This window comes from Artemia sp. Qi Xiang Cuo, chromosome 1 (genome assembly GCF_049724085.1).
Source record: "Artemia sp. Qi Xiang Cuo chromosome 1, ASM4972408v1, whole genome shotgun sequence".
NCBI lineage: Eukaryota > Metazoa > Arthropoda > Branchiopoda > Anostraca > Artemiidae > Artemia > Artemia sp. Qi Xiang Cuo.
Genome location: NC_142794.1, coordinates 40,634,624 through 40,648,637, shown reverse-complemented (window position 1 = coordinate 40,648,637; position 14,014 = coordinate 40,634,624). Strand labels below are relative to the sequence as shown.

The following is a 14,014-nucleotide window of genomic DNA, read 5'->3' as shown; positions in this document are numbered from 1 at the left end:
ATTGTTTTTGCATGTTGTTCTGTTCTCCTTTCTTCGCTTCGTTTTTATTGACCTTTGCAATGCGTTTTTTGCGTGTGTCAAATATACTACTGTATTACTTTTATTATTATGGCTACCTGCTTGCTAAAGTGGAGCTCAAAAAGGCAACTGTACACAAAAACATACAACTAATAATTAATTTCCTATTCTCTCCCATAAAGTAGCCGAAAATGTTCAAGTCTGCTCCCTTCCTCAGGAATTTTGGGTTGATGATATTGGTACTGGTAGCAATTTTAAACCGAATGGCTGGAAACCTCATTCAAATGATCCTCTAGTTTGATTTGTGCCGTTTTCATCAGGCTATCCAAGCCCTTTCATGATATATTATGGTTATCTCACTAGTCAGAGATATCTTTAAAAAATCATGACTTCCCCCAGTCAAACAGCACTAACTATCTCAAGCCAAAAAATGTTCGTTAAGATGATTAATAACGATGAGGAAAATCATGCGCTTTTATATGCGGCAGATATTAAATATTTTTATTTTCGGGTAAAAAGAGTATATCAATACTTTCAATTTTAAAAGGAGGTAGGCTATGCTGCAAAAAATACCCTGCGTTTATGCATTGCTTGACTTTTTGCAAAGGTTGAATCCATGCGCTCGACCGTGCATTTTTATAGAAAGCACATGTTTTATCATGTCGTATAACGGCATCCTGACTTCGAAAATAACAGTTTTTGCTAATTTTAAAAAAGCAAGTCCTGGGTAGCTGTATTTTACCTCCGAGACTCTTAAATGAGACCCCGTCTCTTTAACCGATTTCTTGTAATATTCGCTGGACTTGCTATACAATTTTGACTGTTTAAGGCGCATGCTCAGTATTTACGGGGACATAGATCTATTTTTTGCTGTAATTATTATTATGCAATTATTTTTTTGCTGTAATTTTAGAATTATTAAAGAGAAAGCCCTTTTCCTCCCAATGTGCATGTGTTCTCTACTAATGTCTTATAAACAATTATGTATTTAGCAAATATTTTCAGACACGTTATGAAATGTGAGGCTCATGGGAGCAACCACAGAGAGACCAGAAAGAACCACCTCCCCTTCCATGGGAAGAGAAAATAAATCTAAATAATGTATCGAAAGAGGAAAAGGAGAAATACTCTTATTTAAACCATGGTAACACCAAACTCCTGGTAGTACTTGCCTGGTAGTATTTGCCTACCGTTGGAGAATTTCCCTGTGGTACTTTTGGCTCAGTTTGTATTGTTTCCTCTAATTAATAAAATTAATTCTGGTATTTCTGGCAAAAAATATCTCTATTTTGTCATCCTCATTTCTTTCACAGAGCTTTTAGGTGTGTCTACACGAAAATTCGAAACCTTTTCGCTGCTTTCAAACTGAAAGTGAAGCATTACTTTAAATGAATTATTCAGTATTCAATCGATGAGCAATCTGGTATGATTTAAAAATATCTGTCTATAAATTAAAGTTAGTGTCATTTTCTTCCAATTAGATGAGTCATTCATAGATAAGCTTAAAACCAAAGTCAACTGTGGACTTAGTTATCTTCTAACAGATAAGGAGTCTCAATAAGTGACATGATAGAATCCAAGCAAAAATTAGTACGTAAATGATAATTGATCCATAATGAGCTATCCGGGTCTCCCATCAAATCCTGAGAATGGATATAACTACAGCCCTAACGGGTCTCAATTTGGGCAAGATGGTCTACAAAGAAGCTCCTACCCTGCTGCAAACTATCCTTCGCCTTTACAAGCCCCAATTTCAGGAATGTATGGAGGCATCGGCTTTGCTGAACCTACCCAGAGACCATCCAACATGCCTGGCTTAAATCAAAGTTCTGTAAGTATTTAATAAGGTTTCTTGGTTAATGGTGGGATGCTTAATCATAAAACATAGTACTATGTAGAAAATTTATTGTGTTTGTAATTTCTTGCCTCTTTAGTATTACTTTTCGTTTCCTTGTGCTTCAAATTTTTGGAAATTTCTGCTTTCAACATAAATTAAATTTTTATTGAAATGTCTATTATAATGAAATATTTATATTTGTTATGTTGTACGAGCAAATATTTGGGTGTTTCCTTTATTTCGTCCCTGATTTTGTTTACTGCAAGAAAATGAGGTGCTTGTTAAGAATCCGGTAGTCACGCGATAAGTGAAGTTTCGTTAATGGTAATGAAATAAAACAAAATAGGATGAGAATATAATGTTTTATTAACAAATTTGGGCTATATATTTGCACATTAGGGGGTGGGGGGTAAAGCATAGCATATAATAAACACGTAACCTAACCTAGGTTCCTTTTTTGCCCCTTTAACCCCCAAAAACTAAAGTTTAAATCTTTATCAGGGAATGAGCAACACCTCACAAGTCAACGGAAGCCTGTTTTTCATGTAGAATCTCGGTCTTTCTCGATGCGGCCTTTCTCGCGTGACTACCGGATTCTTAACAAGTACCAAAAATGATAGAGATCTGACCTTTAAAATTTGTAGAATAAATTAGAAGGTAGGCTGGATTGATGAATATGACAGTATACTCTGGGAAGATGGACACAATTCTTCCCTTGGGCAAAAATGGGTTTGCTTGTCCCTCAGCTAGGGACCGCTACGTGTAAGATAAAGTGGGGTTTTATTGTATCTTTGAAATGTACTATCTGAAGCTGTTCCATCAAGCTCCCGTTTCTTTCAGCCACGCTTTTGCTTTCGATTGAAACCTTCCGTTCAAAAGGCCAGCAGGCAGTCACCAGTTTCAAATTAAAGTTAGACTGGAATCTGAAAGTGATAAGACTCGCGACAGTTCCCTGGGCTTACCGCCCAAATACTTTCTTACAATAATAAACAGAATAATTTAAAAATCCCTTTAAAGTAGCCTTTTCTCACATATCCAAAAGTGCCACCATGTAATGGCGCTAGTCATTTCTGTTTTTTGTGTCAGTTGAATCTGTAATTTCATCTCCAAGCTTTTGGACTAAATTAGAGATTTGTGCTTTGTAAGCCCTATTAGTTTTCCCGTTGAAAAAGAACTTGGAGCTCACCTTTTAATGCTTTCTCAAGATGATTTCATAGAGGCTAAGTAGGCCTATTATTATAGTTTACATAAGGAAGTAATTTTTTCTGACAGGTGGAATATTTTTAACAGAACAATCATAGATCACTTTACTTTCTTGCGTTTAGTAGCCTGTATTATGGAATGGCAATGGGAAACTTCTATTAATAGTTTTTCAACTCTGTAAATATGACAAATATGACTTTAAATATGTGGTGAAAAATTGCTCAAAATTTGTGTCATATATGGAAAAGTGCTTATTGCAATCTAGTTTTTAAGGGATTTTAGAGAGTGGCATCTCAAATCTATCATGGGTGACTGTGTTGCAGGAGACACAATTGGGTTTTATCCTGCTTCCCATCTGCTGCCTATTTAAATTTATTTAAAGAAAGCTGTAAGAGTCTAACCTTTGTGGATTTTATAAATAGCATGAACCTCCAGCTATATTGATGAATACGGTATTAAATTTTGGAAGAATTTCGTGTAATTTTTGCCCGAGGCTAAGAGGATGATTATTACTTGTCCGTGAGCTGGATATTGCAGCTTGGAAGGTAAAGTAGAGTTAGAAAATTCTAAGTCATAGAGGAACATCTACAGTTGTTCCACGAAGCTTTTTTTTTCTTTGAACTCTGCTCCTGCTTTCGAGTGGAAGTCTCTTTAATCAGGCAAGCAAGCAGGTATCAGTTTCAAATTGGAGTTAGAATTTAAATTGGTATAATAAATCAAAAAATGGAGTATCTACTCAAGTGTCCCAAATCACTGCCACCTGCGTTTAAAAGCTATCCCTGTTTATGATCTTTTTTTGGTTAGTTGTTTCTTTTCTGCATTATTGGGTAGGGGGGGGAGGGAGGGAATCACATATGCATACTAAGATTCAATTGTTTTTTCATTGCTAGGGAAACCAGAGCTTACTTTTTGCTGCTTCCTGGGTAGTGATATTAGAAGGTTGGGCCACGGCAAGAAAGTCATCCTTTGAACTAAAAGGGACTGTATTTTTTTTTCACACTGATCAAGCTAATCCTTTGAGATGATATTGATGCATAACATTAGTTTCTTTGTTTGTATAAATTCGCTCGAAAATGTTGGTGGTCGGTAACATATCACAACATGTTATGTTACGCATCAAAAAGAAAGAATGATAATAACTTTGCCCAGAAACGAGCTTCAGGGTCATTTTCTGACTTCGTGCAAGACACTGATCTGGTTAATAAACAAGCTAACCCCTGAGTCTTTATAAGAGCAATCTGATGGCACTAACTCGGCCTGACCCTCCATCATCCTCCTCTCTCCCCATTCACTTAATATCAAAAAATTAGGAGCTTTGCATCTTATTTGAAACACGACGACACAAGTATTCAACGTGCATTATTAGAGGCCCAAAGTTCTTCTATGAGCCCTCTAACAGCCTCCTATGAACCCACCATCCGAAGGAATGCTGCACAATCCTTGAATCCAACTATTTCCATTCCTTATGATTGAAGAACTAAAGGTGACCAATGGCACCTGCTACCCCCTCCCATCTCCTCTGCACCTCTCCCATTTTCAACTTTTTTGAAGATATCTAGGAGTAGTAAGGGGGGTTCTACTCCGGAACGTACCACGTGGTTTATGGTTTTCTCACTGAGAATGAAAAAACAGGAATTTTCTCACTTGGAAAAACAGGAATTTTCTCACATTTATGTCTGTTTTTATGGATGGTTATGTGTGTTGGTCGAGTTATTTGATGTTTTTCATGACTGATTTATGGTTTTTGTCAGTGAGAATTTGAAAAACAGGAATTTTCTCACATTTATGTCTGTTTTCATGTCTGTTTTATGGTTTTTGTCAGTGAGAATGAAAAAACAGGAACTTTGTCACATTTATGGATGTCAACAGCAATTTATGTCTGTTTTATGTCTTTAGGCGAACCTAACCTGAGAAATTGATTTACATAATCGGCGGGGAAATTATTGATTCACAAAGGGAGAATTAAGAAACATTATGGCTTCTTTAATCTTAGGTCTGAGGGATAAACGTTCTTTAGGTCAGAGAGAAAAATTAATATTTTATTTTTAAATAGGGTTTCATTGATCTTTAGTGTGAGGAATTATAAATGACATCACTTGTTATCTTGGAATTATGCGGGAGGCTAAAGAGATAGAAATTCTATTTTTAAATATGGCTTCACTGAGCTTTAAGTCGGAGAGATAAATTGATATTCTAACGAAACCTTAATAGTTTAGCTAGGAAAATTTATGAGATGAAGAGATTAACGTAGGAAAGCGTTTCCTAGAAATTTGAAATGTGAAAGCACAGAGTTGCAAAAAAACAAAAGGAACATACAGAAATTACTTTTAGGGGATTATTTGGGCGAAACGGTTTTAGACAGCTTATGGAATTATTTCGGCGAAACAGTTAGAGACATTTTAAAAGATGATTTAGAAGATGATTTTAGAAGAGGTTTTGAGCGTGGTCGTTATAATACACAAGTTGTATTTTAACAGTGTTGTGAGGTCCCCTACCCCAACCCCAAAGGGCCCCGATCCCCCAACCCCGATCCAAAGGGTTCCAATCCCCAAACCCCAACCCCGATGGAACCCCCTAAGCCCCAAAGGTTCTCAGGGCTCCCAAAGGACCCCACGACTTCCAAACACCCTCACCCGGTCCCCAAGGATCCACCAGCCCCTAAAGGCCCTCCCCCGGTCCTCAAAGATCCCCCCGGCTCCCCATAGGCCACCGGACCCCCAAAGGCCTTCCCCGGGTCCTCAAAGGTCTCCCAGGCTCCCAATGGGCCACCGGACCACCAAAGAGTCCCTCCCCCCCTTTGGTCCCCAAAGGGCCCCCTCCCTCTCCCTCCATCTCCCCCTCTCCTTCCCATTCCCTCCCCCTCCCCTCCCCTCCCACCCATCCCCTCCCCCTCCTCCCCTACTCACCTCCTCCCCTCTCCTTCCCTTCCCCATTTTTTAATATTTTTTTGTGCATTGAGACACAGAACGACCCTCCCCCCCCCCGGCCCCTCCCCCCACCTAAAAAAAGGTCCCCCGACACTCCAAAGGCCTGATTTTTCAAAGTTCATTTTGTATTTCTTAAGTTGAAAAGAATTATATTTACTATTTTAGTTGCGTTAGACCACTGGTTACCTTAGCGCATTTAATTATACTAAATTATTATTTTTACATTTTGAATTACAAACAAAGAAAAGTCGAAGATGTTCACTTACTGAAGTGTTTGGTTGTGGTTTAACTTGTAACTCATCAATTTGAAAGATTTTCTCAATTATCATTTTGTATTTATTTATTTGAAATGCAAGAGTTGGAATATTTCAGTAGTGTTTGGTTGTGGTTTACCGTGTCACAGTTAAATTTTCTTGATTTTTCAAAGCTCATTTTGAATTTCTTTCTTTGAAATGCAAGAGTTTGAATATATCAGGTCGGTAGGGTTGGTGAGTAACTTTAAAAAGTGAAAATTAATTTTATTGAAATTGTACTTGTTTATAAAGTTAGAGTTAATTCACGAGTATTAATAATTCATTAGTGATTTGTTGTTGTTTTCATTGTAACTTTTAAAAAATCATGATTTTTCGAATATTGTTATGAATTTATATCGCTGAAAAGCAAGAGTTGGAATATTTCAGTAGTGTTTGGTTGTCGTTTACCATGTCACAGTTACATTTTCTTGATTTTTCAAATTCATTTTTGAATTTCTATCCTTGAAATGCAAAGTTGGAATATTTCAGTAGTGTTTGGTTGTCGTTTACCATGTCACAGTTACATTTTCTTGATTTTTCAAACTTCATTTTGAATTCATTTCGTTGAAATTAAAGAGTTGGAATATTTCATTAGTGTTGGTTGTTTTTAACCTTGTCACAGTTAAATTTTATTTATTTTTCAAAATTCATTTTGAATTTATTTCGTTGAAATGCAAGAGTTGGAATATTTCAGTATTGGTTGGTTGTGGTTTACCTTGTCACAGTTACAGTTTCTTGATTTTTCAAAATTAATTTTGAATTTATTTCGTTGAAATGCAAGAGTTGGAATATTTCAGTAGTGTTTGGGTGTGGTTTACCTTGTCACAGTTACATTGTTGTTATTTTTAAAATTTAAATTTGACTTTTTTTCTTTGAAATTTAAGAGTTGGAATATTTCACTTGTGTTTGCTTGTGGTTGACCTTGTCAAAGTTACATTTTCCTGATTTTTCAAAGTTAATTTTGAATTTATTTCATCGAAATGCAAAGGTTGGAATATTTCAGTAGTGTTTGGTTTTGGTTTATCATGTCACAGTTACATTTTATAGATTTTTTCAAAGTTCATTTTGAATTTCTTTCATTGAAATGATAGAGCTTGAATATTTTTTTAGTGTTTTTTTGCTTATTAAACGTTCACATTTACTTTTTATTTTTTGTTCTAATTTCTTTTTTTATATCTTTATTATTTTTTATATTTAATTTCTTTGTCTTTCTTTTATTTTTATTTTTTTAATTGTATAATGTACATTTTCTTGATTTTTATAATCTCGTTTTGTATTTCATAAGTTGAAATTCAAGTGTTTAACTATTTCAGCAGTGGGTGGTTTTTTTATGCATAATAAGTCTGAACTTATAATTATTTTTATTTGATAAAATATTAGAAATTAATATTTATTTATCGTTTGTGTCTCTGAAAGTATTGTGTTGCTGTGTTTTACCTTTTCACAGTTACATTTTCTTAAAAAATGTCACAGTTACATTTTCTTGATTTTTCAAATTTCATTTTGAATTTCTTTCGTTTAAATTCATGAGTTTGTATTTTCTAGTTGTGTTTGGATGTGGTTTACAATGTAACAGTTACACTTTATTGATTTTCCAAAGTTCATTCTGAATTTCTTTCGCTGAAATGCAATAGTTTGAATATTTCAGTAGTGTATTTTAGTAGTATACATTGTGACAGTTACATTTTCTTGATTTTTCAAAGTTCATTCTCAATTTCTTTCATTAAAATGCAAGAGCTGGAATATTTCAGTAGTGGTTGCGTGTGCTTTAAGTTGTCACAGTTCCATTTTCATGATTTTTAAATGTTCATTTTTAATTTCGTTCTTTGAAATGCAAGATTTTTAATATTTCAGTAGTTTTTGTTTAGTGTATCCCTTGTAAAATTTACATTTTCTTGATTTTTCATAGTTAATTTTTAATTTCTTTAATTGAAATGCAAGTGTTGGAATATTTCAGTAGTGTGTGGTTGTGGTTTACCTTGTCAAAGTTACATTTTCTTGATTTTTAAATCTTCATTTTGAATTTAATTCTTTGAAATGCAAGAGTTTGACTATTTCAGTTGTGTTTGGTTGTGGTTTACCTTGTCACAGTTATAATTTCATGATTTTTCAAACTTCTTTTTGAATTTCATTCGTTGAAATGCAAGAGTTGGAATATTTCAGTAGTGTTTGGTTGTGGTTTATTTTGTCATAGTTACATTTTCATGATTTTTCAAAAATAATTTTGAATTTCTTTCGTTGAAATGTAAGAGTTGAAATATTTCAGCAGTGTTTGGTTGTGGTTTACCTTGTCACAGTTACATTTTCTTGATTTTTCAAAGTTCATTTTTAATTTCTTTCGTTGAAATTCAAGAGTTGGAATATTTCGGTAGTGTTTGGTCGTGGTTTAACTTATCATAGTTAAATATTATTGATTTTTCAAACTTCATTTTGAATTTATTTAGTCTAAATGAAAGAGCTTTAATATTTCAGTAGAGTTTGTTTGTGGTTTAACTTTTCACAGTTACATTTTCTTGATTGTTAAAAGTTCATTTTTAATTTATTTCTTTGAAATGAAAGAGTTGTAATATTTCATTCGTTTGTGGTTGTGGTTTACCTTTTCAATGTTACATTTTATTGATTTTTAAAATTTGATTTTGAATTTCTATATTTGAAATTCAATATTTGGACTATTTCAGAAGTTTGTTTTTGTGTTTAAAATTAAAAAAGTTAAATTTACTTGATAATTAATTTATCATTTTTAATTTATTTAGAATAAAATAAATAGTAGTAATAAATAAGAAGTGTATGCTTGGGGTTAAAATTGTCAAAGTTACATTTTCTTGATTTTTACAAATTTCATTTTAATTTCTTTAGATTAAATTAAATATATTTTATATTTAATTATTTTCTTGTTATTTATTAAATTTTCACATTTAAATTTTATTTATTTTTCGAATCTAATTTTTAATTTAAGTCGTTTAAATGCAAGAGGTTTAATATTTAAGAAGTTTTTTGGTGTTGCTTAAATTGTCACAGTATAATTATATAGATTATTAACTGTAAATTTTTAATATATATATTTGAAATGAAAGATTTTGAATATTTAAGTAGTGGCTGTTAGTGGATTACATTGTCACACTTAAATATTCTTGGTTTTCAAAAGTTCATTTTTAATATCTTTCTTTTAAATACAATAGTTGGAACATTTCAGTAGTATTTGGTTGGGTTTTGCCTTGTCACAGATACATTTCCTTGATTTTTCAAAGATAATTTAGAATTTCTCTCTTTGAAAAGAATGATTTGGGATATTTCAGTTGTGTTTGCATATTGTTTACCTTGTCACAGTTAAATTTTCGTGATTTTTCAAAGTTCATTTTAATTTATTTCGTTGAAATGCAAGAGTTGGAATATTTCAGTATTGTTTTGATTGTTTTTAACTTTTCACAGTTAAATTTTCTTGTTTTTTCAAAGTTCAATTCGATTTTATCTCGTTGAAAAGCAAGATTTTGAGTTTTTCATTAGTTTTTGGTGGTGGTTTACCTTATCAAAGTTACTTTTTTTTGAGTCATCAAAGCTCATTTTGGATTTCTTTCGTTGTAAAGCAAGAGTTGGAATATTTCAAAAGCGTTTGGGCGCGGTTTACCTTGACACAGTTATATTTTCTTGATTTTTCAAAGTTCATTTTGAATAACTTTCATTGAAATGCAAGAGTTGGAATATTTCAGTAGTGTTTGGTTGTGGTTTACCTTGTCACAGTTACATTCTCTTGATTTTTCAAAGTTCATTTTGAACTTCTTTCGTTGAAATGCAAGAGTGGGAATATTTCAGTGGTGTTTGGGCAGGGTTTACCTTCTCACGCTTACATACTATAGATTATACAAACATCATTTAGAATTTCTCTCGTTGAAATGCAAGAGTTGGAATATTTCAGGTGTGTTTCGTTGTGGTTTACCTTGTCACAGTTACATTTTCTTGATTTTTCAAAGTTCATTTTTAATTTCATTCCTTGAAATGCAAGAGTTGGAATATTTCAGTAGTGTTTGGTTTTGGTTTACCTTGTCACACTGACATTTTGATTTTTTTTCAAAGTTCATTTTGTTTTTCTTTTGTTGATATGCAAGAGTTGGAATATTTCAGTAGTGTTTGGTTGTGGTTTACCTTGTCAAAGGTACATTTTCTTGATTTTTCAAAGTTCATTTTGAATTTCTTTTTTTGAAATGCAAGAGTTGGACTATTTCAGTAGTGTTTGGTCGTGGTTTACCTTGTCACAGTTACATTTTCTTGATTTTTCAAAGCCAATATTGAATTTATATATTTGAAATTCAATAGTTGGAATATTTCAGTATAGTTTGGTTGTGTTTTAAAATGTCAAATTTACATAATATTAATTTTTATATGTTCATTTTTATTTTATTTATTTTAAATTAAATAGATTTAATATTTCAGTAGTGTTTTGTTGTGGTTTACCTTGTCACAGTTACATTTTCTTGATTCTTCAAAGTTCATTTTTAATTTCTTTCATTGAAATGCAAGAGTTGGAATATTTCAGAAGTGTTTGGCTGTGTTTGAACTTGTCACAGTTATATTTTCTTGATTGTTCAAATTTCATTTTGAATTTTTTTCGTTGAAATGCAACAGTTGGAATATTTCAGTAGTGTTTGGTTGTGGTTTACCTTGTCACAGTTACATTTTTATGATTTTTCAATGTTCATTTTGAATTTCTTTCCTTGAAAAGAAATAGTTGGAATATTTCACTAGTGTGTTGTTGTGGTTTAACGTTTCACAGTTACATTTTATTGATTTTTTCAAAGTTAATTTTGAAATTATTTCGTTGAAATGCAATAGTTGGAATATTTAAGTAGTGTTTTGTTATGGTTTACCTTGTCACATTTATATGCTCTTAACTTTTCAAAGTTCATTTTGGATTTCTTTCGTCGAAATGCATGATTTTTTTTTTTTCAGTTGTGTTTGGTTTTGATGAACCTTGTCACAGTCACATTTTATTGATTTTTAAAAGTTCATTTTGATTTTATTTCGTTGAAATGCAAGAGTTGGAATATTTCAGTAGTGTTTAGTCGTGGTTTACCTTGTCACAGTTACATTTTCGTGATTTTTAAAAGTTCATTTTGAATTTCTGTCTTTGAAATGCAAGAGTTGTACTATTTGAATAGTTTTTGGTTGTGCTTTACCTTGTCACAGTTACATTTTCTTGATTTTTCAAAGATCATTTTGAATTTCCTTCGTTGAAAAGAAAGAGTTGGAATATTTCAGTAGTTTTTGCTTTTGGTTTACCTTGTCACAGTTAAATTTTCTTGATTTTTAAAAGTTAATTTGAATTTATTTAATTGAAATGCAAGAGATGGAATGTGTCAATCGTGTCAGGCTAGGATTTAACTCTTCACAGTTACATTTTCTTGATTTTTAAAATCTTATTTTGAATTTATTTATTTGAAATGCAATAGTTGGACTAATTCAGTAGTGTTTGGTTATGGTTTACCTTGTCACAGTTACATTTTCCTGATTTTTAATAGTTCATTTTGAATTTCTATCGTTGAAATGCAAGAGTTGGAATATTTCAGTAGTGTTTGGTTTTGGTTTACCTTGTCACAGTTACATTTTCTTGATTTTTCAAAGTTTAGTTTGAATTTCTTTCGTTGAAATGCAAGATTTGGAATATTTGACTAGTGTTTGGTTGTGGTTTACCTTGTCACAGTTACATTTTCTTGATTTTTCAAAGTTCATTTTGAATTTCTTTTATTGAAATGCAAGAGTTTGAATATTTCCCTAGGGTTTGGTTGTGGTTTACCTTGTCACATGTAAACACATGTATACACATATACACACATGTGCTTATCATGATTGATCATGATAAGTTAACCTAACCTTGTCCGGTGAGTATGGTTAGGTTAGACTAGATTAAGTTAGGTTAGATGAGACTAGGTTAGGTTAGCCTACGTACGCTTCACTTAGGTTAGGTGAGAGACATGCGAAAAGTTAGGTGTATGATTAGGTTAGGTTAGGTTAGATTAAGTTAGGTTAGGTTAAGTTAAGTTAGGTTAGGCTAGGTTAGCCTACGTACGCGCGCGTACGTAGGCTAACCTAGCCTAACCTAACTAACCTAACAAAATGCTAACTAACCTGAATCAACCTAACTTTTCGAAATGTCTCTCAATAATAAGTAAAATGTAGCTGTGACAAGGTAAACCTAGTCAATCTAACCTAACTTAAATAGTCTAACCTAGCCATACTCACTGAAAAATAGGTTCAATATCATGAGCACTCATGATAAGCACATGGTGTACAGGTATACATGTGTAACATGTGACAAGGTAAACCACAACCAAACACTACTGAAATATTCCAACTCTTGCATTTCAATAAAAGAAATTCAAAATGAACTTTGAAAAATCAAGAAAATGTAAACTTTGACAAGGTAAACCACAATCAAACACTACTGAAATATTCCAACTCTTGCATTTCAACGAAAGAAATTCAAAATGAACTTTGAAAAATCAAAGAAAATGTAACTCATGACAAGGTAAACCACAACCAAACACTACTGAAATATTCCAACTCTTGCATTTCAACGAAAGAAATTCAAAATGAACTTTGAAAAATCAAGAGAATGTAACTGTGACAAGGTGAAACCACAACAAAACACTACTGAAATATTCAAACTCTTGCATTTCAACGAAAGAAATTCAAAATGAAATATGAAAAATCAAGAGAATGTAACTGTGACAAGGTAAACCACAACCAAACACTACTGAAATATTCCAACTCTTGCATTTCAACGAAAGAAATTCAAAATGAACTTTGAAAAATCAAGAAAATGTAACTGTGACAAGGTAAACCACAACGAAACACAACTGAAATATTCCAACTCTTTCATTACAAAAAGATAAGTTAAAAATTAAATTTTGAAAAATCATTAATCTTTAGCTGTGACAATGAAAACCACAAACTACTTCTTTTTATATATTCCAACTAGTTCTTTCCGCTGAAATAAAATCAAAATTAAAATCGATAGATCAAAAAAAAGGGAATGTTAAAATTTGCACAGCAACCAACAACTACTGAAATTTACAATCTCTTTCAATACCACGAAAGATATACAAAATGAAATTTTGAAAAATCTTGAATTATTAAATGTTACATGTTAATCAACAACCGAAAGAAACACACCATTACCATAACCTGCTCTTCGGCGAAAAACAATCAAAATGAACTTTTAAAAATTAAGAAAATGTAATTGTGACAAGGTAAACCACAACCAAACACTACTGAAATATTCCAACTCTTGCATTTCAACGAAGAAATTCAAAATGAACCTTAAAAAATCAAGAAAATGTAAGTGTGACAATTTAAACCATAAACACCAACTAATGAAATAGTCCAACTCTTGCATTTAAAAGAAAGAAATTCAAATGAACTTTCAGAAATCACGAAAAATGTAATTGTGACAAGGTAAACCACAACTAAACACTGCTGAAATATTCCAACTCTTGCATTTCAACGAAGAAATTCAAAATGAACTTTGAAAAATCAAGAAAATGTAACTGTGACAAGGTAAACCACAACCAAACACTACTGAAATATTCCAACTCTTGCATTTCAACGAAAGAAATTCAAAATGAACTTTGAAAAATCAAGAAAATGTAACTGTGACAAGGTAAACCACAACCAAACACTACTGAAATATTCCAACTCTTGCATTTCAACGAAAGAAATTCAAAATGAACTTTGAAAAATCA

The 14,014-nt window shown here is 32.3% G+C and overlaps 1 protein-coding gene across 1 annotated transcript in view; it reads left to right on the top strand.

Moving 5' to 3' along the window:
* Positions 1–1,612: 1,612 nt before the first annotated feature.
* LOC148956309 (annexin A13-like) overlaps positions 1,613–14,014 on the top strand; it is a 205,723-nt gene continuing 193,321 nt past the window's right edge. Inside the window, exon 1 of the mRNA XM_089090329.1 lies at positions 1,613–1,849. Within this exon, the coding sequence (XP_088946455.1) occupies positions 1,634–1,849 (216 nt within the window). The 5' untranslated portion in view covers positions 1,613–1,633. The remainder of the gene's footprint in view (positions 1,850–14,014) is intronic.